Source organism: Lontra canadensis, unplaced genomic scaffold (assembly GCF_010015895.1).
Source record: "Lontra canadensis isolate GAN:19392208 unplaced genomic scaffold, GSC_riverotter_1.0 scaffold73, whole genome shotgun sequence".
NCBI lineage: Eukaryota > Metazoa > Chordata > Mammalia > Carnivora > Mustelidae > Lontra > Lontra canadensis.
This window is the reverse complement of record NW_022631067.1, coordinates 8,865,699-8,888,840: the sequence shown is the minus strand read 5'-3', so window position 1 is coordinate 8,888,840 and position 23,142 is coordinate 8,865,699. Positions and strand designations below refer to the sequence as shown.

At 41.4% G+C, this 23,142-nt stretch overlaps 1 protein-coding gene across 6 annotated transcripts in view; it reads left to right on the top strand.

The window, feature by feature from the left end:
- Positions 1–23,142, top strand: part of TPP2 (tripeptidyl peptidase 2) — a 69,637-nt gene extending 46,495 nt beyond the window's left edge. The window contains exons 21-31 of one of the 6 annotated variants that reach the window (XM_032881082.1): positions 101–238; positions 2,181–2,425; positions 2,679–2,757; positions 4,918–4,956; positions 10,331–10,482; positions 12,661–12,757; positions 14,048–14,178; positions 18,648–18,855; positions 18,949–19,020; positions 20,077–20,196; positions 22,148–23,142. In XM_032881082.1, the coding sequence (XP_032736973.1) occupies positions 101–238; positions 2,181–2,425; positions 2,679–2,757; positions 4,918–4,956; positions 10,331–10,482; positions 12,661–12,757; positions 14,048–14,178; positions 18,648–18,855; positions 18,949–19,020; positions 20,077–20,196; positions 22,148–22,237 (1,371 nt within the window). In that variant the 3' untranslated portion in view covers positions 22,238–23,142. Of the gene's footprint in view, positions 1–100; positions 239–2,180; positions 2,426–2,678; positions 2,758–4,917; positions 4,957–10,330; positions 10,483–12,660; positions 12,758–14,047; positions 14,190–18,647; positions 18,856–18,948; positions 19,021–20,076; positions 20,197–22,147 lie in introns of those variants that run through there. The other 5 variants (XM_032881083.1, XM_032881084.1, XR_004385389.1 and 2 more) reach the window with 5 other exon arrangements.

Here is a 23,142-nt window from a genome sequence, read left to right as displayed (position 1 = left end):
AAATGTTTTTAATACTTGTAAAAATCTCATCAATAACAGTACTACAAATCTACATTAAAAATCATATAAATCATATTAAGTATTTATTATTCTTTTATAGCCCAAGAGTGGGGAAGTAACTCCAAGCTGCCCGCTACTTTGTGAACTATTATATGAATCAGAATTTGACAGCCAACTGTGGATTATATTTGACCAGAACAAAAGACAGATGGGTTCGGGAGATGCCTATCCACATCAGGTAGAAGATTGGCAGTGATTTTTGGAATTAACTGAGGCTTTCCCTGAACTAATGAATCTCTGATTTCTTATTTATGATAATTTTTGGTTTTGTGGGTTTAGGTTTTTTTTTTTTTAATGCTATAGTTTTGTATTTGGTTCTTTGACAACTACTGGAAGCTCAGTTAGTTGTCTTGACAGCCTCTCATTTATGTAAGTCAGCTACATCAAGTTTTGGGACAGAGGAGTGCATGGATGAAGCTTGCAAGCACTAGCCAGTATAGCCGCTTTTTTTTTTTTTTTTTTTTAAGATTTATTTGAGGGGGTGAGCAGAGAGAGAGAGAAATTCAGGCAAACTAAGCACTGAGCTCAGAGCCCAACACAGGGCTCAGTCTTCTGACCCCGAGATCAGGTCCAAGCTGAAACCCAGAGTCAGATGCTCACCGACAGCGCCACCCAGACACCCCTGGTGTAGCTTTTAATTTTAATTATTTCTTCTTCCTCCCCACTGCTTCCACCACATGAAGACTAAGAGCAAATCATCTAAGATGATAGTAGCATCTTGAAGTGATCCAGGGTCTGAACTGGATGAAAACCATTGTATGGCAGTGCCAAGTGTTGATTAGTGTTGATTAGAACTTTCGAATTTATTTCTTCCTGAGACAGCTGTGTACTCAACACAGTGCTTGGCTGGCAGTATTGTATGAAAGGCAGAAAAACTTTGAATCACGTAGGTTTTTTGTTTGTTTGTTTTGAAGATTTATTTGAGAGAGAAAGTGAGTGAGTGAGAGAGAGATCACGAGCAGAGGGAGCCGAGGAAGAGGGAGAAGCAGGTTTGCCACTGAGCAGGGAGCCCAGTGCAGGGCTTGATCCCAGGACCTTGGGATCCTGACGTGAGCCAAAGGCAGATACTCAACTGACTAAGCCACACAGGTGCCCCTTAATCATGCAGTTTATAGAAGTTTCATCCCTGATTAATACATTGTTACAAAGAAATGAGGTGTTTCCTGTAACATGTATAATTTTATGCCAAATAATGAAAATAATTTGTGCAGGTTTTTTTCAGTTAACTAGTCAGGGAATGATTTCCTTCAAGCCCAGTCACATCGCAGTACAGACTGGGTTATTGCAGTGCCATTACTTTGTTGCTTTTAAAATCTCAGAGGAAACGGCGTGCCGTGCTCCTGAGCATGTTAGCTAGGAGGAGCCGAGTAGATCTGTACTCCTTCATCTCTGCTGGTTCCGTTTTTCCCGTCTGTGATAAAGAGGTGTGGCACTTTGGTTGGGACATAAAGATGACCAGTTGTGTATACACATGTGTATATATTTGTCTTAGGTGTTATATGGCACTTCAATTTTGCTAGTTTTGGTGGTGGTTTTTTTTTTTTTTTTTTTCAAAGATACTATTTATTTATTTGACAGAGAGAGACACAGAGAGGGGGAATATAAACGGGGAGTGTGAGCAGGAGGAGCAGGGAGCCCAGTGTGGGCCTCGATCCTAGGACCCTGGGATCATGACCTGAGCCGAAGGTAGATGCTTAATGACTGAACCACCTGGGCACCCCTTTGGTGGTGGTTTCTACATGTTTCTGAAGACTCACGAACTAGAAGAACATTGCTTATCAGTCTTGAGCAGACACTGACTTAGCTGAGAGTATGGGCGTAGCCTGATGTGGGAAATTGAGGGCTCGGGAGCCATACCTGCCTTCAGCTCCTTTATCCTTTATTCTGCACGGGGCCTTGGACAGTTCAAGTGATGTTCCTGGGCCTTTTTCCTCACCTGCATGTTCAGGCCCTTGTGTGTAGGTGTGTGTGTGTGTGCGTGCACATACACACTCTTCCTCACATAGTGTAAGTGCTCTGTACGTGGTAACTTCCTGTTTATCCTCTTACTATAATTTCTGTTGACTTGGCTATAATTTCTGTTGACTTTTCTTTTTCCAAATGTTCTTTGTCTTTTTTAGTATTCTTTGAAACTGGAGAAAGGAGATTATACAATTCGACTACAGATTCGTCATGAACAGATCAGTGATTTGGAACGTCTTAAAGATCTTCCATTCATTGTTTCTCATAGGTTGTCTAATACCTTGAGCTTAGATATTCATGAAAATCATAGTCTTGCACTTCTAGGAAAGAAGAAATCAAGTAATTTGACATTACCACCCAAATATAACCAACCATTCTTTGTTACTTCCTTACCCGATGACAAGTAAGTGATAGTGTTGCTTACACTTAATGTGTATCTACTGTAATCTTTTCATGTGAGCTTATTTCATTGAGCTAAGTTTATTTATGTTGTCACTTAACCATTTTAGAGTAATATTATTTCTCCCTTTGATTTTTGAAAACCGAGCTATGGGAATTATTTCAGAATGCAATTGTTTTGATGTTTTGCCCCTTGATTATCTTTCTGAGACTTTCTCTTTAGTTCCTTTTATTTCTCTTTTGAACTTTCTTATTAGAATACCTAAAGGGGCGGGACCTGGATGCTACCTTGCAGGATCCTTAACATTATCGAAGACTGAACTTGGGAAGAAAGCTGTAAGTATCCTTTTTTCTTTAACACTGAAATTACCTATTCCAAAATTTCCATTCCTTTAAAAGATGGGAATTAATCCCACACTTAACGCATAAAAGAGAAGCTCTTTCTGGGGAAAAAAAAAAAAAAAAATTAAGTAGTTTTTTCCCAAAGGTCAATTAATACTTGATTGTATTTTAAAATATTTAGTATTTTTTTTTTTCCAGGCGTAAGTACTTGGGCCCTGAACTAGTCATACCTTGCATGGCTAATAATATACTTGAGCTCCCTTTGAAACATGTAGGTCCAGATTAAACTTGGCTTAAGCGAATGGGATGTTTGAAGTTACAACATTTTATGGAATTTTAACCAATATAATATTGTGGATATAAAAATAAGTCGGGTCTTGGGTTACTTCTAGAAAACCAGTCAAAACATTTCTAACAAGCAGTATTTTTCTCACTTGTACAGACCTTTCTCTTAGTTAGAATTTTGCATAATTGTAGATAATTAGGAGATACTTCTTTTGGCATTGCCTTTTATTGTATAGCTTTAAAATTACGCCATTAAAAACATGTTTCTTGTTGTTACAAATTTGAGGTAAACATTACAACTGAGTAGGTACTTATTTTAACTTTTCCATCTGTTTTCATTGCAAGTTTATTATGAGAATAGTGTTAATGTGGGTCTGTCATGTTCTGTCACACGCTAGCTCAATGCGGATAGAAGTTGTCATTCTTACAGTTTTACATTTCTCCTTAGCATCAGATCTTCCATAGTGGTCTCCTGCCTGATGCCAGCATCATAAATGCCCTTACCAAGATGGAATAGATTTCTTGCATCTTTACAAGTATATATAACAAGTATACTTCTTGCCACTATTGAACCAGAGGTCACTTACCGCTGTCTTAGAGGCGTAACTTAGGAATTCTGTGCTTTGGAAAAATGGTTTACCCTGACATTTCTTGAGTGTCATTTCATTGGATACTGCAGTTGACCCATGAATAACACGGGTTTGAACTGCGCGGTCAACTTATATGTGGGGTCTTTTTTCCAGTAGATACAGTAGCGTACTGTAAATACATTTTCTCTTCCTTGTGATTTTCTCAATAACATTTTCTCTAGCTTATTGTTAATCTAAGAATATATATGAAATAATATGTTATTTGACTGTGTATGTATTGTTACGGCTTCCAGGCAACAGTAGGCTGTTTGTAGCTAAGTTTTGGGGGAATCTGTACAAGGATTTTCAACTGGGTGGGACAGTAGTGTCCCCAGCCCCCGTGTTGTCTAGGGGTCAACTGTACTTATTTATAGATACACTTTAGTGTCATTTGAAGTTAATCAGTAGTTAACGACACTGGAATTCATAGACGGATTTAAGAAGTCCTGGTCTTTTTTTGTAGGCTTCACTTCCTGGGCAGCAGGGCTGCTTCCAACTGTGGGCTCCCTGGATGGGGAGATGGGGTTCTCACCCAGATAACTCTTCTCAGGTGTCTACTTCTTTGTGACGGTTATGACAGAAAAGCATTGTCACTAAAAGTGCATTTTTAGCAAGTCAGAGGTAGTTACTACTTCCTACTATTGTTACAGAGGCGTAAACTATAAAAGAATGGGATTAACTGTAGTTGCTATTTACCAGGTGACTACTTACTGGGTAGATTTTCTTGAGAGAAAGCAAAACCTAAAGGCATAGAGTTTATTGCACTTGTCAGCACCTTGTTTGTTTAATCTTACCTCATATTGTGCCTTTCTCACCGGTTTGGTAGTTGGGAAGGTGAGTGTTGTTTCACTTCTTCTGCCTTTCATGGTCACCTTGAATACGATGATGCCTGGGCATGTATGATTGTTGTGACTTCCCTGAAATCAGACTCTGGACTGTCAGCTAAAATTTAGTGTTTTTAAAAGCTTTTTGATAACTAACAGATTTTGCTGTGCTCGATTTTTTAAATACAGAGTTGAAAACATTTGCCCTTAGGAATAACCTATTTGATTACATTTTTATTAAAATGAAAGTGGCAATGTCGCTTTCTTTAAAAGCCTGCCATTTTGATCGTAGACCTGACCCTTCTTACGGAGACAAATGCATGTGGGACATAAACTGGAAGACAATTAGACAGACGGTGTCTCCATCCCGTGTAGATTGTGCATGTTTTCTTACAGAATGTCCTTCTAACTCCCAGGGGCAGTCTGCAGCCAAACGACAAGGAAAATTTAAAAAGGTACTGATTGTCAGTTCTTGAAAAAGATGTCTTAAAGCCTTATTTGCATATTAGTTAAACTTTTTTTCTGTCACCTATTATAAATCTTTAAAAACATCTCTCCCTTAGTTTCCTTTCTTTAAGTTCTGCAGTATAGTGCTTTTAGCTTGTCAGTGTTGACGTACTGCTTTCCTGAAGTTTTTTTCCTGCCATAAACTGCTGGAAGGACCCCTATTTTATGTGTGTCTAGAAAAAAAATGTAATGCTATTCATTTCTTAGCTACAGATATGCCAAATAGTAATATTTGAAATTTTACATATCTAAAATCCTACAGAGAAATTAATGTAATTTTTTTTAGCTATATAAGCCAAAACAATTCTTTTTAAAGTCCAAAAACATTTTTTTTTTTTTTGAAGATTTTTAATTTATTTGGGCGGGGGGGGAGCAGGCTCCCTGATGAGCAGAGCGCCCAATGCGGGGCTTGATCCCAGGACCCTGAGATCATTACCTGAGCCAAAGGCAGAGGCTTAACCCACTGAGCACCCAGGCGCCCCAAAAACATTCTTAAATTGGATGATTTGATTATTAAAATACTATGAAGGAATTTGAAAAAAAGTTTCTTCCCTGCTCTTGCGTCATCATGCTGGAGGAGCAGAGACAGAGCAGTGGGTGATGGGAACAGAAATAAGGACTTTCCACCCCAGGTTAAAATTGACTCTAAGAATATGAACAGGCTTAAGACCATAATTTCCCTACAACTTATTAGACAATCTCTAATTGACTGAGAGAGCCAAATTTCACTCAAAACAAAAGCAGAATTCTATTTCTTAGGTACTTAGTGGAAGGATATACATACTCAGCTCTCCGGCATCATTCAGCATGTTACTGATTTCTCCTGTTCAGACGAGAAGCATTGTTAAGATTTTGCGTTTTAAGGTATAAATAAAAGATAGCTCTTTCTTAATTCGCAGTGATGTGAAACTAGGTATCACCATTTTAGAACAGATGGAGTGCCTTTATTAAAGAGAACTTCTATAATGTCTGTATTGTTATGTAATGGTAAACACTTTATTCAAACAAAGTGCCCCACTGGGAATCATCTTTCCAGTTAAAGGAATATCTGCTTCACTGTGGGCTGAACATTGTGGCCTGTTTCTGGGCCATGTACATTCATTTAATGAAATATAACTAGCTTTAACATGAAAACAAAATAAAGTAGTAAATGTCATTCATCAGACTCATAAAACAAATTTCTTTTTATTTGTAGATTGTTTATCTTTGGGTCATCCTGAAAATAGCTTGAAAGCCACTGCTTTAGAAAATGAAGAAAAGGTTTTCTAGGAGCCCATTAAAAATAGAAGGTGCTTATCAGAAAAGCATAGCTGGGGTTTTTTCTTCCAATTGTATATTTTGGGGTTGATCTTTTGGGGAGTTTTGGTGGATTTTGTTTGGATCAGGCTGTATAAGATAGGAGACTATTAAGTGAATAAGAAAGTTATTATTTGATGGTTAGGAAAGCTTTATGTATAACAAACTTGCGCAACTAGTTACCTCTTCCCAGTTCTCCTGGTCTTACAGTCTCATTACCAAAAAGATCTATATATTAATTTATTGCCAGAACAAAATACCAACCAGCTTTTGGTGCATAATCCTCAATGGGTTTGTCCTTTGGGTCTCAGTGACTTTTCATTTGGAAAATGCAGGTTACCTTTTTTAAGTTCATTTTCATATGAAAAAATATAGTTACTTTTAACAGATGATAAATAGCATTCCAGTATGATTTTGATCTTTAAAATAGCTGTTTTAGTTTGTATAAAGATATTAAAGTTTTGAATTTAGTTAATAATTTAAGAACTAAGGAATTATAATTTTTGAACCAAAATATAAATAACAGTATGTTATCCAAAGAACAATTATGAGTTTTGCAGGTAGATTTGACTTTCAAGGATATTGTTTAGACACTGTCAAAATACTTGGTGAATAGCGGAAATAATATGTTTTTTAGAAACACTTACTGTTAAGTATCTACTGTAGAGAACTTCAGCATTTCTGATCCAAAGATTGCTCTTGACTAGCTTTTTAAATCGTAATCAGGGTTGCTCAAGACTTAATGGTACAAAATGATTTCCATTAAATTAACCCTATACTAAGCCCTTGAGAAGCGAGTTGAAAAAATACTGACCAAAAAAACAGGCGGACATGATAAAACAAAAAAAACCTCCAATTTTCTTTTGATTAGGAGTTAAAATTACCATGTTTGTAATTTTGAATAGTAATAAGGTTACTGTCCTCAAATATTCTTAGGATTATAGTAACACTTATAATTGCTAATTTGAGATATTTAATATATAAAATGCTGATCACAAAACCTTGATTTCCACCCCTAAGATCATTCATCACAAACTCTCCCTATCTCTTACGCTTTTAATTTTTAGTGATAGTTTATGATTATCATGGTACAGGTTTTCTTCCTGTATATAGATCTTTCTTAGAGTTTATTGTTAATCATAAATTAAGTTTAATGGATTGCTTATTTTAAATTCAGTTCTGTTTTCTCTCTTCTGTAACTCAAACATAATAGCAAATGCCTTACCTTTGAGCTTCAGAAGAGGCATTGCCTCACAACAGAGACTTCCTTCCCATCCTGAAAGCTGCCTCTCTCCCTAATCAGTCAAGGAGGCGGGGGAACTACGGGAGGCTCACGTTAGGTTAGAATCAGCATGGACTGTGGGGATTCCTCCTCTAGGCAGGTGGCATCCCTATGCAAGTACAGTGGAAGAACAGGACTGTATGAACAGAGGGTAAATGTTGGGGGCTGTCTCTGCCCCTCAAATTCTTCAGTATATTATCTGTGCTGCACAGATGATACTGAAACGATCTGTTCCCATAAGAGCTTCGTGGTTCTTTAGCAACTCTGATTTTGCAGACGCTTTTCACCCCAGCAGTGCCCACCTAGAAAAGTGAACTCAAGAGGAAGGAAGACGGATGGGTAGCAGGGTCCTAAGGAGCTTTTCCAAGCAGAACCACTGCTTTTGCCCCGTCCCACGCTGCACATGCGACCTTGGCTTGCAGGCGCCCTGGCTCCTGGCCTCAGACAGAGCATGGTGCTGAAATGGCTAAAAGTGGGTTTGTGTGGTTCTGTCACATGAGAGGTTTTATGGGTGCTTTACCGAGTCATACTGAAGGAACAGTTACTGTTTGATGGTGGAATGCTATTAGAACTACTGCATCAGTGGTTCCTTATATTTGCTATTGTAATTATACCCCAAAATAAAATACAGTTGTGAAAATTGTTAACATGGGCATATGCACATTGTATTTACACCTAAAAATCCTGTTTAGGGCAAGGTGGGGCTTGCAACATTATTTTTTTGTCTCCACCTGTATAAAGTTTTTTTCTGAAATTACTATGATTAGAAAAATAAAAGTTTTGGTAACATATTTTTCCCCGATTCTAGAAATGTTAATTTAAACAAAAAAAAAAGATTTTAATTAAGCATTTTTAATATAAACTTGAAGCTAGAATTGGTGAAATTGACTTTGTCTTTTAATTAAGGGCAGCTGGTTATTGTGCCAGAACCAGAGCTAGCCAGTCTGATACAGGATTTCATTTCCCAGACACTGCCTTCGTTTTTGCAAGTGGAGACTTACGTGCTTTAATAGAACAGATCAAAATAGATGTAATTAGGTATAAATACACATTTCTCTGCCCTTTTCAAAGCAGAACTTCTCAAAGGCGCTCTATCTATGCTGCTTTACTTCCTGTTCTCCGTGCAGCTCTTTCTCGGGCGGCCCTCACCCCCACTGTCCACGGAGACTGCACGTCTCTCGTCGGGGGGCCAGCCACTGCTGCACAGTTCTGCGACCGTGTCCTCCTGCCCCTGGCACCACCTCCGCTGTTGTCACTGGTTGATCACTCCTCTTTCGTCCCGCTGACTTGTCCAAGGAGCCCCTCTGGTGTCCGTCTCCTTCACTCCCCAGCATTCTCTGAGACCGCGGAATGCTTTGGCTCGAAGCCTGGGCTTCCTCCTCCCCTCCCTCGTCCTGCCTGGTTTCATTTGTCCCCTCGTTTTAAACGTCATCGGTAGGCAGTGTCGACTCTGCCTTCATGCATTTCTAGATCCGTCCATTTCCTCCTCTTGTACAGCCTGTTCTTAAGTCAGAGCAGTGTTGGGAATCCAGGCTCACTCCCTCCCTTGTCTTCCTCCTCCTCGCCTTCTGCCCTCTACCGTCCATTCTCCAAATTGTAGGAAGAATTATTAAAAACAAACCAACACTGTTCATCCATATAGGATGCAGAGTCATGAAACAAAAAGCAGAAATCTTGAATCACGTTCACTGCCTTGCCTACAACTCCCCTGCATTTAGAATAAAATCTGTATTTTGGTCCAAAGTTCTCAGCCCCGCCCCCTGTGGTTGCTGCCAACGTGCCCAGTGCGTCCAGCCGCGCTTGCCGGGTACTCAAGCGCAGGGCTTTGCATGTGCCGATCTGCCTCTTTACACGCTTCCTCTCCTCCGTTTGGTTAATTAAGGCCGCGGAGGCTCATTCACTTAGGTCGTGGAGGTTCACTTAGGTCGCATAGTCCCTGTTCAGCGGGAATTCCCAGCACCACTTTGTCCGCGTTGTTCCCCACCTCACTGAGTAGCCAACTCTCTGCCCCTGCGTTCCGTTCCGCCTCCTGCACATCCCGCGGTGTCTTCTGAGACCCTGCGCTACCTGGATGTTGTCTGTCTTCCCCCACTAGGACATGTTCCCGGGGGCAAGAGAGGGCCTTGTCTGCTTGGCTCTCTTCACCTCTTAGAGCATTACCTGGCATGTCTCAGGCGCTCACAAAGTCCTCTTGACTGAATGAAGAAATTTCCCTTTAAATTTATATAGAAAAGAGGATCTTTTTTAAAATTCTAAGTTATTTCCTTCCTTTCTCAAGTAGAACAAGTGAAAGCTTGGTAGTAGTCTTTGGTAGGTAGTACTTTCTGTAATCCAGTGTGGCAAGTAAAGCTAAGGATACCGCATACACTCACGGAGCAAAGTTTGTTCTTACCTCCGCTATTTTATTTTTTTGAGATTTTATTTTTAAGTAATCTCTATACCCAGTGTGGGGCTGGAACTCACAACTCCCAGATCAGGAGTCACACACTCCACTGACTGAGCCAGCCAGATGCCGCTTACATAAATCTTTGTTTTGAAGAGGATTTAAAAGCGTCAGTACTTTAAAGTTTGGGAGAAAATTCCTTTGATCACAGATTGGGATTTTTCATGTGTTGTAGCCCTTAGGATCTGAAATATGATGTAGCACAACTCAGGGCAGCCTGTGTTCTGAGATACTCAGTAATGAAGATTTTAAAATATGTAAAATTAAGCGTGTTAATCTGAGACTCTCTCCACATTCATAGGATGTGATCCCTGTTCATTACTACCTAATACCTCCACCAACAAAGACTAAGAACGGCAGCAAAGACAAAGAAAAAGATTCAGAAAAGGAGAAAGATTTAAAAGAAGAGTTTACTGAAGCGTTACGAGATCTTAAAATTCAGTGGATGACAAAGTAAGTTTTAGTGGATTTTCGGCCTCTATTTACTTTTATTTTCCCAGTTAAAGCAGTGTGGTGTGTATGTGCACGGACTGCATTCAGAATGTTAACAGTGGGTGGTAGGGTTACAGGGGTTTTTATTTTAACCACTTAATTCTGATTTGCTCTTGGAAGAGAATTTTACTAGAAAGCATAAAGAAAAAAATAAAAATCACCTTTTTGCCTACTCTCCAGAGGTAATCATTGTCCTATGATTATTTCTCTGCAGTTATGCATGTAGCAGTGTGAATAATGTTGTGTCCTCGTTTTCCAATTACTATGTGATTTTTGGCATTTCTTAGGTCATTTAATAGTCCTTTAAAATACCATTTTAATGACTATGTGGTTTGCAGTCCCGTTAAGGAAATGTAACCCGCTTAAATACTCTATTTGACATTCACGTTTATATCTTTTCTCTGTGGTGCTGTGATGGACATTTTTACACATGTAGTTTCTTTAAATATCCATCAGATCACATCTTAAAAGTATAATTATTGAGAATCAGTATTATTAACACTTAAAAATTGCCTTGCTATGTTTTGACATACTGCCTTCTAGAGGGAATATCACAATTTCTGCTCCCTCCAGTGGTGTATGGCAGAGCCTGTGATGCCATGGAATTGGAAACGAGGCCTTGCTGATAGATGGCGAAAAAAGAAAAAGCCATTATCGTGGTCTTAAGTTTCATTTCTTAAGTTACGAAATTTGAGGCTTTTAAAAACTGTCACCGCATTCTTGTCAGCTGAACATGTCCTGTATTTTCTATTGGGACATCAGATTTTTCATTTAACTTTTTAACATAAAAGATATTAATGCTTTGCTGTACTTGTACACATTTTCCCTCAGCTTATTTTTTGACTTTTAGCTTACTTTTTACATGGTAGAAATTTATTCTCTGTAGTCATAGAGACTACATAGGGGTTGCTTTTTCCATTTGTGTTACGCGGTATTTCTGTCACCACTGCGTTCCTGTGGGAGTCCTCGTCAGCTGAACGGGTGTGTCCTTGCAGTCCTTAGCTCTTCTAGACTAGAACAGACGTCATCGTGTCATGAAAATAATTCCCAGGGATTGAGCAGTTCCAGGGTCCGTCTACATTCAGGCTGACCTTTGCACTTAAAACTAGGCTGTATCTCCACCGGAATCCAAGGTCTGTAAGTCAGTCTCTGATCGATGGTAGGGTGTCGTAAACAGCTGAAAATACGGTGTAAATCCTTCAAAGGCGAAATGGCAGAGGTTGACTTCTAGCATGGCAGCGTGAGGAGTCCCAGGAGCCCACTTCTCTGGAAACTAGTGAAAATCTTTTATTTTTTTTAAAATCAGCCTTTTAAAACCTCCGGAGTTGATGTAAGGGCATACAGCAAAAGATGAAGAAACATCTGTTCAGGAACATCTGTAGTTCAGGGAGAAAAGTGGGAGTCTGTGGTACTTGAGCCCAGGCCGCTCCCTGCCTCCCCACTGCAGCTCAGGGACCAGGCCGCTTGCAGCCGGAACACGGGGCTCGCTCGCCCCTCGGTTCCCGGACAGAGGACTCTCCTCCGGGGAGGAGCTGCCGTGCATGTGGGAGCCTCACGCTGAGACCTCTGGAGTGATGAGCGGAGGTTTGGGGTTGAGGGGAGCAGAGGGCCTGCCTTGGGTATGGCACTGCTGAGACCACTAGGGCCCCTGTCACCCTAGCCCAGGAAGTGGTGTTTTCAGGGCAGGCAAGGGAAGCCTGGAAGAGCCTGGGCTACTGCTCCCCTCACCCATGTCGTCAGCTTAATCAGCTTCCCCATTCAGGAACATGGAATGTCTCTTCGTTCATCTGAAACTTCAGATTTTTCAGAAAAGTATACCTTTTTCTTATACATTATAGACATTTCTAGAGCTTTTCATCTTTCTTGCTATTTGTTTTTTTCCTTCTCTTTATACATTTATACCTGGCATATATGAAAACGTGATGCCTCCAGTTTGATTTTTTTTTTTTCCCTAGGTTAAGCATATTTATATTACCTGCAAATAATGATAATCCTTGTCAGTAAAGAAACTTGTATTTCGACTGATGCTTTATGTTATGGACTGGAACTTCAAAGCAATGTTAAATAATAGGGAAGACGGAAATTGTTTTCTTTCTAACAGAAACGAAATATAACATTTCTCTCTTTTTATATACATAGGCTGGATTCTAGTGACATTTATAATGAATTGAAAGAGACATATCCTAATTATCTTCCTCTGTATGTTGCAAGACTTCATCAGTTGGACGCTGAAAAGGTGGGACATGTTCATTCTTAATATTTGAGTATTTCATTTTGTTTGTAACATTAGATAAAGTTTATACATTGAATAAAAGTGCGGCCTTCTATTTGTCTTGTGTCCTTGCCAAACGCAAACATTCTGTCAAACTGAATGTTCTGTTAATTATTCTCATTAAGGTTCTGTTAACTATTCTCATTAAGGTAAATGTTCTGTTAACTATTCTCATTAAGGTAAACTATTATATAAGGTAAATATAGCTATTACCATGAGTTCAGCTTAGAATTCCCGCTCCTATTTTTGGTCAGTGGGAGGAGTAGCAGGGAAGATATACCCAGGGTTGCTTTTCTGACATTCACCTCAGGGCAGGGGTCCTGGCCTGCGGCAGGTGTAAACACCTGCCGCAGAGGAACAACTCCTACTTTGCATTAACTTGGTTACTGATGCTAATTTTCAAGAATTGGCCATCATTCCAAACTGTCTTAACAGCTCTCATTAATAATGTTGGCCAGTAGGGAAGCGCAAGCCATAAACAATTAAAACTGATCAGGGTTTCAGAGTGAACTTGAAGGTTGAAAGGAAACCTCCACGACTCACGAGGGGAGCACCGCAAGCACCGCGGTGATCGTAATTAGACTCCGCTGGGTCTATTCTTGTCTGCTCCCATCTTTGTGGTTTTAATAATAAACTAGGGAGAATGTTCATCTGCAGGTGCTTTTTTCCCTCCTGTTTTCATGTGGTGTGTGACTGGAGTAATCTAGCCAGTCGGGTTTCTAAGATGCCCAGAAAAGGAGTTGCCTTGGTAGAAAACACTGCATTTCTGGGAACCTTTATCTGGCTTGCCCTCGCCATCTAGTATCAATGGGGAATGCGTCTTGGCTATTTTCCCATCAGAGCTCAGGTTTTCTGGTGATGCTGATGTTGTGGCAGTCACAGTAGGGGCAGCACAGAGCACCCTGGGCTGCGAGCAGATTGTCCCGCCCCCTCTGCTGGTTGTGACTGTCATGGTTGGGACGACAGAAATGAAGGTACTTTGGTGTACTCATTGATACATCCATTTTTTTTCTTTCTTTTTTTTTTTTTTTTTTAAGATTGTATTTATTTGACAGAGAGACACAGCGAGAGAGGGAACACAAGCAGGGGGAGTGGGAGAGGGAGAAGCAGGCTTCCGGCTGAGCAGGGAGCCCGATGTGGGGCTCGATCCTAGGACCCCGGGATCACAACCTGAGCCAAAGGCAGACGCTTAACAAACATCACCCAGGCGCCCCGAAAAATCCATTTCTTATTTCTTCTTTTTTTCCTCCCTAGGAGCGGATGAAAAGACTTAATGAAATTGTTGAAGCTGCAGATGCTGTTATTTCTCATATAGACCAAACGGCCCTAGCGGTTTATATGGCCATGAAGACTGACCCCAGGCCCGATGCAGCTACTATAAAAAAGTACCTAACCAGTAAATAATCTTTCTTGCATCTCATTCTTAGTTACTTTTTAAAATTAATGAGAATATTCTATTCCGGCTTGTTCTGTCCCTGGAGTTATCAGTATTTGGATGTTCCACCCTTAGATATTTCATGATAGTTTTCTTAGTGGTTTGAGATGAAGCAGAAGAGAAGAAGCTTGCTTTCTCGGCCGCCAGGTCCGTTGTGTGGAGAGACTTGAGTTGCTGTGATCAAACAGCCCCGCCCCTTGGGGATTTGTGGGAGCCGGACGTACGGAGAAGGCAAAAAAGATTAATTTCTCAACTGTTCATTGGCCAATAGCATGAAAAGCCCAGATTTAGTTTGTCATGTCCAGCAACACAAATAGAAATAAAGTCAGGTTGAAACCGTCACCTAGCCACTTGAGTTAGGAACCGGTGTCACGGTATTGCCGGGGGTGAGGGGAAGGGGGTTGTGGTTGAGCTTTAAGAAACCCGGCGCAGACGTGGAGCAGAGCGGTGTCGCTGGGCGCAGGTGGGCGAGCCTGTGGCTCCGCACGTAGTGTGACAGTCCCTCAGCCACCGGAGCCTCCACCTTCCTTGAGTTCTCAGGACCGTATCGCGGGAGCGCTCCCGAGAGCAGCTTTCCCTCCTGCCCCTGGTTTATTTTCACTCAGAGGCCTTCACCTTCGAGGGTACAAACATCACGTCCTCTTGGAGCTGCTACAGCCACTCCCTCGGCCTCAGTCAGGTGCTGCTCCGTGGCGTCCTTGATTCTGAGCCGCTGAAGTGCTGGGTGTCGTGTTGCTCGTACTAGCACCGCAGCTCTTGGGAATCTGCAAGTAGTAGTTTTCAAGCAGAAGGAAATTATTCAGATTGGCTTGTCGGCATGACCTGCACCCTCCCCCACCCTCTGAGGGAATCATTCAAACGTGGCCGTTTTGTTGTTGTCCATTTCTGGCACGCCAGTTACGTGCAAGGAATTATTTGGGATATTTTGAGTATATTATCTCATTTAAACTGAACCTTCTATATAACGTGCCAACTAGGGGGGCATTTTTACCTGCTGGCTGCTGAAGAGCAAACAGGAGAGCCGGATTCAGGCCGGGTCTGTCCGAGCTGGGGCTTTCCTTTCTTGTAAGCAGCCCCTTGCGTTCCTGCCCATCTTGAGAGGATTCCCCTGCCTCATTTCTTTCTCATAGACAAATAGGGCATCCGCTCCGCCTTGCCCGTCGTCGTGCTGTCCTTCGTGTCAGAGGGGACAGAGACCCCTCTCCGAGGCCAACCTTTGTCTCAGCCTGAGTCTTCCTCTCCATAGCTGCCCTCCGCTGACAAGCCCCTTTCTCCCGGTCTTCAAGGTCTACGCCTCAACCCACAGTCATTTTCATCCCATCTCCTGTCCCCGGGGGGCCCCTGGTTTCTCGCTGGACCAGTCTACACCACTCTTCCTTCCTGAATTCCATTCCGTGTTAATCCCGTTGCAGGAGGAGGAGTCCGGGCTTGATCGCCCGTGAGAAACTCATGCCGGAAACCGTGGCCCTTCTGAGGCTGTCTTGACCTCACGGCGGCCTCTGCTAGTAGCTGCCGCATCCCTTCTAGCTCTGTTATTTCTTAGTTTGTGAAATTAGTATCCTCTCTTCAGACTCACCTGTCTGGGAAGTAACATTAGAAATGTCGGTAAATGGGGCGCCTGGGTGGCTCAGTGGGTTAAGCCGCTGCCTTCGGCTCAGGTCATGATCCCAGGGTCCTGGGATCGAGCCCCGCATCGGGCTCTCTGCACAGCGGGGAGCCTGCTTCCCTTCCTCTCTCTGCCTGCCTCTCTGCCTGCTTGTGATCTCTGCCTGTCAAATAAATGGATAAAATCTTTAAAAAAAAAAAAAAAGAAAGAAATGTCGGTAAATGTGAAGGTCCGTCTAGCCCTGCTGGTATTCTGGCTCGTCTTTCCTAAGTCTTCTAGCCACAGAGGAGGTTCTTAATTCCGGGTTAAAGTGAGCCGCAGACCACGACGAGCTGTGTTGTCAATCCTACGAGTCCCTTTTTCCCTCACAGTTCTTCTCCCAAACCCTGACTCCAGTGGCTGTCGAAAAATAACAGTAACAGAGGGTCCTGCTTTAAAGATTATGGCTGCAGAGACGGTCAGAGACGCTGGGATAAAGCTAGAAAGGGGCTGTTGAACACGTGAAAATGCCGAGAGAAGCTACTTCGGTTTGGGTCGCACTGGAGCGGTTTGTCCGCCCTTACAGTGACGGTGTTTGCCGTGGGCCTGCCTTTGGCCCGGCCGGCGTGGGCTCGGCTGTCTGCTGGGCAGAAGGCCCCGTGCAGGCCTGGAGCTGCTGTGCTGGGGCGAGGTGGTCTCGGGGGCCTGGCGTTCGCTGGAGGCGGCGTCCGCTGACCAGGAGCAGCCGTGGCGCGTCTGTTTCTCGCTTCCTTGCAAAGCTGCTTTTCCTCTAGTCGCTCGTGCATCAGAAGTTCTGACGGCCGCTTTGTAATCTCAAATGTGATGGTAGCTTTTGTACGTGATCTAGTATCGAGTTTCCGTTAAACTGAACTGCAGTTTATTTAGGCCGTTAAAGTGTCTGATTGAGGCTCTTCCTAAAATACAGCTCTTACCACTTGGATCAGTACCTCTAACTAGATTTGATTCGGATGTGTACCGAGCAAACACCGTAGGTAAAGTATCACTGAGAGGATGAAAAAAATGGAACAGGACACGGTCTGCTCTTGGGAAGCGCGGGCTCTGATGCGGAAGGTGAAGGTGCTGGCTGGGATGTGATGAAGAGTGACGATAAATATTTTAAATTGTGAAAGCCTGTAGGAAGAGCTGATTTCATTTGACTGGGAAAAGCCTCGTGGATTGGTAAAATATTTGATCTGAGCTGATCCGTTCTGAGTTAGATGAGGGTAGGGAAGGACTATTCCAGATATGTGGAATGTAGTTTATTGGATCCGAGAACTGGGTTCCGGGGTTTGGCAGGTAGTTGGGTCGAGGACTGGCACGGACAGCGCGCTTTTGTCGCCCTCTAAGTTCTGCGTCCGGCCGGCCCTTCTCTGGGCAGCTCGGACCAGTCAGCTGCCGTGAATGATCGCGCCTGCCTTGCCAAGCCACTTCTGTTCCGAGGCCCCGCCCTCTTCCTCACAGAATGGGGACAATAATTGTGTCCAGCTCCTAGGGTTTATGCTGTAATGTGTAGGTGAAGTACCGATAAGACATTTCAGAGGTGGCTGGCGTCTAAAAGGTGGGGTGGGGTGGGGTGGGGGAGTGCTCAGTAAATGAGAAGCTGTGCACATGTCCTTCAACTCGGAAATTCTTTTGTTCCTGAGTCCAAAGTAACCAAGCAGTTCCCTGACACGTTTTCCCCAAAAGAGAATGAAATTGGTTCTTTCAGGCTTTGAAACTCTTTGCTGAAAATCTCACGCCTCTTTTTTGGCCTAAATTTATCTACGTTGCAAACGTATTAAGGCGGGTAATTTTGTTGGGTTGTAACAAGTTGTTGTTTTCTCGTTTTCATTATCTTTTGTACAAATTGTTGGTTTTGGAGAGCCAGCAGATTTCATAGGCGCATTTTCCAGTCCCGAGTCCTTCAGAGTCATTCGTACTGTTAGTCCGTTCCCCTGTGTCCGAGTGCCCGTGGCACCTTCTCCGCGCTTGTAATCCGCATTGCCTCCACACGTGTGGGACATGAGTTGGACAAAATGCCTCAGATAAGCAAGTGTCCTAACGAGTAACACTGTCCCCTGGAGTGCAGGTTGTGACTGCGTTTCATTCAGCAGTGATGTACTGAGTTTCTGGTCCATGCCAGGCGTTGTCTGGGCACTTGGGATACATCAGAACACAGATTCCTGCCCTGTTGCAAGGCGGTTTTTCCGTAGCGATTAAGAGCAGGGATTCTAGAAGCAGACTCTACCTGGAACTGCTGCTTCCTGACCGTTGGACCTCGGACAAATCTCTGCCTCAACTTCCTCCTTTGCAAATGGCGATGATTAATAGTATCTTACTCAGAACTGTCTTGACTGTAAATGAGTTAATATGTAAAAGTGCTAGAGCAGTTTCTCGCACGGAGGAAGCATCTTACAGTGTTTGCTCTGTTTGTAAGTGAAAGTTACATTCACTGCTGAAAGAACTTGTCTACATCGGTGCATAAATGTGTGATGGTTGCTCTTTATGGGAAATCTAAGAACTTTCTAAAAGATGCTGTTCTGAGGAAGAGGTCCTTAGCTGACGGAATTGAGAGCTGAACACACTTTCCCTTCTTTTGCTTTATGGCATTCTGTTTCAGCCACGTACGGCTGTCCTAACGCATTTAATCTGTATGTGTGAGGTAGTGGCTCATTTGGTGTTTGTTACAAATAAGGAATCTTATTTGATGTACGATTTAATATTTCTGCATTGTAAATCTGAGGCAAAGAATGCATGAGTTTGTTAGTTTCAGACAAGTCTACTTCTTAAGGAATTTTACCGATCTGGGCGTTGCTTTTTGATTTGGCGCACAGTGACATGGACAAACAGAAGTCTACCCTCGTGGACGCTCTTTGTAGAAAAGGATGCGCTCTCGCCGACCACCTTCTTCATGCCCAAGATCAAGATGGGGCTGTTTCAAGCGATACCGAAGGAAGAGAGGAGGAAAGAGAAAATACTCTGGATTCTGTGATGGAAACTTTTTGGGAAACTACAAAATGGACTGATCTTTTTGACAATAAGGTAATCTTTGTGCTTCTTGCTCTGGCACAGTTCTTGGGGGTTACTTCACAAACCTCCTTTGTGCCCCATTGCCTGCTCTTTACTGTTTCCCAGCTCCCTGGCCAGAAGAGGAAGAAAATATATGGAGTGTGGCTAAGCTGGGCTCTGAAGAAGACATTGTGTTTAGTGAGATCTCCTTTGTCTTACCTGTTTTAGAACCATTTTACTATCATTTTCTCTGTCTGCACAGTGGCTCTTTAGCCAAACTAATTTGGAAAACAGTTTGAGAATGTGTGTAGTGGCCTTTTGGTTAAGCCAGTTATGTATGAAGCTAGAATTAAGAACATCTAGAAATTGCGTTTATGCCTTCCCGTATCTGTTTATGTACTGATTTGTTGGGGGAGAGGGGGGCATTCTGGTTACTTTAGATGTTATTTTTCTCAGAGCTCTTTGACTTTTAAATAATTATCATTTGGATTTATAGCTCATCAGTTTTCAGACCCAGTTTAGAAAAGGGAACATTGACGAACTTTTTGGATTTGGGTTATATAAAAATGTCAAATCTCTTTTAGCTCTCTGCTGTAATTCTTACAGTAGGGATTATGTAAGTACAAGTTTTTGTCAATCTTCCTTTCTTCTGAAGATAAAGAAAATAGAATTCTCCTAACCCAGTGTAAGCGATTAGTTTTGTCTTACAGACAGATGCTTGTTTTCTAGATGAACTACGATAATTTGTAGTAAAGACCTCTGAGAAGGGAGAAAAGGTTTCCTGTATGCTTGAGGTTTTCCCACCACAGTGTAGTCATGCTCATGCTGAAGAAAGGGAGTTAGGGTCAGAGTACGCTTATACGATATAATTTTTTAATTTTAATTTTTTTTTTAACTTTATCCCCCTTTGCAGTTTTGGTCATTTATAATGACTCTTTATAGTTTTGTACTTCTATCCTTATTTGCATTTTTATGATCACTTATGTTAGCTCTCCTTTGCATAAAGAGGTGTTTGGTATAGAGTCCAAGAGCTAGTGATTTATTTATTATTTATTCCTCCCCCGCCCCCAGATAGGCTGATTGGTGCAATATTCAGCTTCTGTTCTTTCAAGACATCTTTAAAATTTGCTTGATGTAAAATGTTCATTTAAAAAGCTGCACTTCTATTAAGGCCTTAATTTTTTCATTATTAAAGCTATAAACCATATAATGTAAATATTTCATAGATAAGCCTTATCTTGTTTTACATTATAGGTTTTAACATTTGCATACAAGCATGCATTAGTACATAAATTGTATGGGAGAAGCCTTAAATTTGCAACTAAACTTGTGGAAGAAAAACCAACAAAAGAAAACTGGAAAAATTGTATTCAAGTAAGTGATATTAAATTTTCACTGTTACATGTCACCTCGATATCACATAGTGATCAGATAGCTAAAAGCCTTATTGTAGTGACTTAGCGATACTGACTTTACAATGACTGATTCCTACTCTCATTCATGTAATGCAAATTATAAAATAAAAGCATGAGAGACAACCAGTAAGCTCCTTATATTTTTTAAACTTTTCTTATTATTAAATTTTTAAAATTCCTGTCCAGAGAGCCTCAACTTAGCCTCAAATGTTTTCGACATAGGCAAAAAGTACATTAGGAAGTTTTAGAATTACAGTCAGAAGACTGAGTTTTCTTTCTGAAGGAGACAGAAATCATTCCTTTCAAATACATGTTGGCTCAGTTCTAAAATGTTTGAACTTTTAGAGTTTATATTTGATTTTATTCTTCATTTGAAATGATAGGCCATTTTGTGATTTTTACACCATCCCTTATCACATGCAGAGAAATTCTGTGGTTGATGTTAGAAACACTAGATAAGAAATTCTGGTCTCTCTGTACAAGTTAATTGTCAAGTATAAAAACTTAATGAAGCCACAGAAATCATCGTAGCCTCATCTTGTCTCTGGACGCGCACAGTTTGTGCCTAAAGGGCATATGAGATTGGGTGTGCAGCTCGGTCATGCCACATGTGGCCAAGGTCTGGTCTCTATATTTAAGGTTATTCTTTGGATATAAAAGTAATCAGTAAGTTCCTGGGGAAATATTTTCCAATTAGAGTAAACTCTAGGTTATCTTCCCTCTTAGACCTTTCCTGTGTACCTGCACCAGTCCGTTCAGATTGTAAGACATTTTAAATTAGCATCTTCAGATCTTTGCATAGGTTAAGAGAACGCTTTCTGGAACTAACTGTTAATGTGTATAGTGTGATTCTCATCATGTCGACTGTGATCTGTGAGCTCTTACATTGGTAAAACCAGTAACTGCCCCAGATGTGCCTATCAGGGGGTTTTGTAATTGGTGTCCCCTCCACTCTATTCCTGTCCTGTCTGTTCTTCACACCACAGCTGGAAAAGAGGGCTTGAAGACACCTCCTGGGAAGCCCCATTACATTAAGTCTGGCTTAAAATCCAGACTCCTTCCTTGGCCCGTAAGGCCCCACAGGATCTGGCTCCTGCGTTTCTTCCCAGCTGCATCCCTTGTCACACTTCCCAGACTGACTCTGCTTCCCTCACACGTGCCTCCTCTGCTTGGCTGAAACAGCCACCATGCCCCTTCCTGCCCTTTTCTGCCGGGAACCTAACTAGTTCAGCTGTACGGAGAGCTCATCCCCGATTTGCACAGAAGGTTTCTTCTTTTCCAAATTACCCCATAAATATCACCTCTCCGGAGAGCCCGTTCTTGACCATTTCATTTCCTAATGGCTCTGGTGTCTCATCAGGTTTTATTCTTACTGTATACTTGATGTATACAGCTTAATTACATACTCATTTGTTCATCTGTTCATTGATTAGCTTATTTATTCTTTGGTTCCCCTGAATAGAACACAACTGTCCTGCAAGTGGGAAGTGAGTTCAATGCTGTTTTCCCGATGTCTAGAAGTGTTTGGCTTACAGTCAGACTAAGAAAGAACAAAAGAACGAAAAGAAAGAAAGAAAAAGAGAAAGGCAGCTGGTTTGATAGGAAGAAAGGGAGCAAGTTAGGCAGAAGGAAGAAAGAAAGGAAAACAGAAAGGTTGGTAGAAAGACAGGAGAGAAGGAAGGTTGGCCAGAATGGTCATAATCGCATGTAGAGGTTGGTTGGTAGGAAAGTGGGTAGGTTAGTTGACGGTAAGGAAGATCAGGTGGTGGGAAGTGTGGTTGGTGGGTGGGTTGGATGGAAGGAAAGTTTTGCATGCTACCACTTTATTATTCTTAAATGCAGAATTTACCCTGAATATTGAGCTTAAAAAATCTGTTGTTTAATAATACGTTTTTGTGTTTTCGTTATAGCTGATGAAGCTACTTGGATGGACCCATTGTGCGTCTTTTACTGAAAACTGGCTCCCCATCATGTATCCTCCTGATTATTGTGTATTCTAAAATAGGAACCAAGACTTTAAATTTTAAAAAAAGAAAGTTTTATAGTGAATGGATATAAAAACAAATTTGTGGCATTTTTAGTCTAATGCATGTTTTGATCCGCTCTCAAATACTGATTATTAAAATGATGTGTATTTATCAGAGAATTTGCTGGCGTGTGGCTTAATACATGTAAGTCTAGACCGCTGACATCATGGTGTTTTTTTTAATGGCTCCCATCGCTGGCAGCGGCCTTGCCCTGACTGCCGGCACCAAGGACTTCCGGTTGGGTTGCAGCTAATACATGCATGATCAGTTTTGAACAGTGACTTTTAACTGCAAACCTGTAAAATTCTATTTTTTATTTTATAAATGAACAGGGTTTTAACATGCTCTACTTTAATTTTTTCAATTGTATGAAGGCCTTAAAAAGCTACATTAAGCGTAGCTAAAATTATTTATTGGACTAAAAAGTAACACAACTTCCATTTCCAGATTTTACTTTTTTTTTTCTTTTATCTTTTTTTTCTTTTTCTTTTTTTTTTTTTTTTTTTTTTTTGGCAAAAGTTTACACTCAATTAAGGGTAAAAAATAAAACCGGCACAAATAAATGTGTGGCAGTTGCTGGAGCGTAACTGCTTCACTAAATCTAAATCCTCATCTTGGCGTTATTTCAGGTCAATCATTTTTAACATCCTCTTGACATGCAGAGCATCAGAATGAACTAATAATACATGTATAAGTGCCAGACAGCTAAATCTTTATCAGGTATTGTAAAGATACACATATGGTATGTTTATTAAAGTTGAAATAATGTAAAACACGTGAATAAATGTGCAAAACCAAGATCACAGTATATACCATATGCATTCTGATACCTTAATTTTTTTTACAAATAATAAAAGTGAATATTGAAGCTTCTTAAA